Source organism: Propithecus coquereli, unplaced genomic scaffold (assembly GCF_000956105.1).
Source record: "Propithecus coquereli isolate 6110/MARCELLA unplaced genomic scaffold, Pcoq_1.0 Scaffold65, whole genome shotgun sequence".
Lineage (NCBI taxonomy): Eukaryota > Metazoa > Chordata > Mammalia > Primates > Indriidae > Propithecus > Propithecus coquereli.
The window spans coordinates 3795202-3797369 of record NW_012152507.1 but is presented as its reverse complement, the minus strand read 5'-3'; the positions used below and the strand labels follow the sequence as shown (position 1 = coordinate 3797369).

At 32.2% G+C, this 2168-nt stretch overlaps 1 protein-coding gene across 1 annotated transcript in view; it reads left to right on the top strand.

The window, feature by feature from the left end:
* Window positions 1-801, top strand: part of LOC105822941 — a 150754-nt gene extending 149953 nt beyond the window's left edge. The window contains exon 5 of the mRNA XM_012660014.1: window positions 716-801. Coding sequence (XP_012515468.1) covers window positions 716-801 — 86 coding nt within the window. The remainder of the gene's footprint in view (window positions 1-715) is intronic.
* The last annotated feature ends 1367 nt before the right edge of the window (window positions 802-2168 follow it).

Genomic DNA, 2168 nt, shown 5'->3' with positions numbered 1-2168 from the left:
GGAGTGAGAGGTGATGGCTTTAAAAAATTGAAGGTGATAGAAATGTTTGTCATCTTGATTATGGTGATGGTTTCATGGATGTATACATGCCAAAATTCACTGACTTATATACTTTAAATATATGCTGTTTATTGTTTGTCATTTAAACCTCAATAAAGCTATATAAAGAAAGTTGCAAACATAAATATTAAAGAACCAAGATAGCGAAACTTTTATTTTGGCAATATTTTTGAAGATATTTTGTCTTTCAGTTTTAAGACTTGCATTTGAAAACTTATTTAAAGAGAGTCATAAATTCAATGTAATCTCACTGTGTTGGTGTATTTAAAGATATATTTTAGTGCACAGTTCTGGTATAGACACCCTAGAGGCAGAAGAATAGGGAGAGAAAAGGAAGGAACATTATGAAAAAGAATATCTTTAAGTTGAAGGCTTTGGGTTCTATAAGATAATTCAAGACCCTGGTTGCTGTTTATTTCCTCTACAGTTTTCCACCTGAAATTACCAGGACATGACCCATATCATTCTAAAGATTTTGTATTTGTTGTTTGGGCCCATTTGAAAACATTTTGGTAAAATAAAACAAATAAGAAGGAAATACGCAGGTGGCATTATGTTGTAGCTTGAGAACTCTGTCTTCTGAGCTTTTAAGCTGACTTTTTTCCCCTTTTTCTTTGGTTAAGTGACCAGAGTCTTGCATCTTTTTGAATTACAGTTGTTATTAAATTGACTGACAAGAAAGTTGTAGCATTTGCCTTGAAAAAGATGTCTATTACAGAAGTGTTTCCTAAAACTGAGTAACTCCTTAACTATAAACATTTTAGGGAAGATAGTTTGGGAATTTATTATGTGTTCCAATATAATACTCCACAACATAGGCACTTCTGTTTATTGATTTCACTCAGTCGATCCAGAGATGTATCATCAGCAGGCATTGAGGGGCAAATAGAGTTATGAATGCTCTATAAATGGCATGGGTTGCTAACAAATTATCTAGTATTAGGACCATAGATTCTCTAAAAATACCTGGTATATCCATATGTTCATATCCCATAATTCCTAGAACAGTGTCTTGAATGTAACCGGAATGCTGCGTAAGTTATAATTTCAATTTGCTGAATATATACAAAGAGTTTCTTCTCGGTTATTATAATCTTGTAAAACACAAGTATTTAAATTTTTTCCAGGAATATATGTATGTCTTGTTAAACTTACTTTCAGAAAGGGTATATTGGAAAGCTAGTCTTTTAACATGTCATTACTTGTCTTTCCTTATGTGCTGTCTGCTCCCCCAGCCCTCTGGTTTGTCACATATATGTGGAGCTTTTTCCTCTCCTTCATTAAGCTTTCTTTTGTGACCTTGGCTAATTTTCAACCTAGAAACTGTAGATTATATTAAGTTACATTTTAGCCCTATACTTCTTGAAAGTCTAACAGAGATACCTTGAAGGGGTAGATTAGCCATTATCTTTCAAGGAAATTGTTAGGGAATACAAATTAATGATTAAATTATTTTCTCAAACGAACGGTCTATTTTAACTGAAATCATATTATTGTATTACTGTAACATTTCTAATTAGTTCGGATCTGAGTAATGAACAAAGACCTCTAGTTCTGCTACTTCTTCTCGTATATAATTTCCACCACTTCATATAATACATTTTTACTTACCCTTATAACATATGGTTATTTAAATTATGTAATTAATAGTAGAACCTGATTTCTTGGCCTAATCACTGTTTTCCATTGAAAAAGTACAAGGTATCTTTTTAATGTCATTCAGTTTGTGCCACTGCCTTTAGGCAACACTTGATGTACATTAACCAAAGGAGAATCTATCTGATCTTTCAAGACTCCAGCAATGACATTGTTCTTGCCAGTCAAGGCTAATTTTTGATGATCTTCTCTCAGAATTTTCAATTTTACAACATAAGACTTTCTTTCCTTATATACCCCTTATTGCAGTTGAAACTTTTTCACTATCCACAAAATAAAGGCTATGTATAGGTTATTATGACTCTTTTTTCTAAAGTGGGCTATTTAAAGTATTTTTTGGAATCCTGCCTTCTAATCCTTGATGTCTTTTGGCACTTCTCTGTGAATATTTTTCAGATTTTCTCATTTTTTTAAGTGATGGAGCTCAGAATAAGATGTGATAATCTAATACA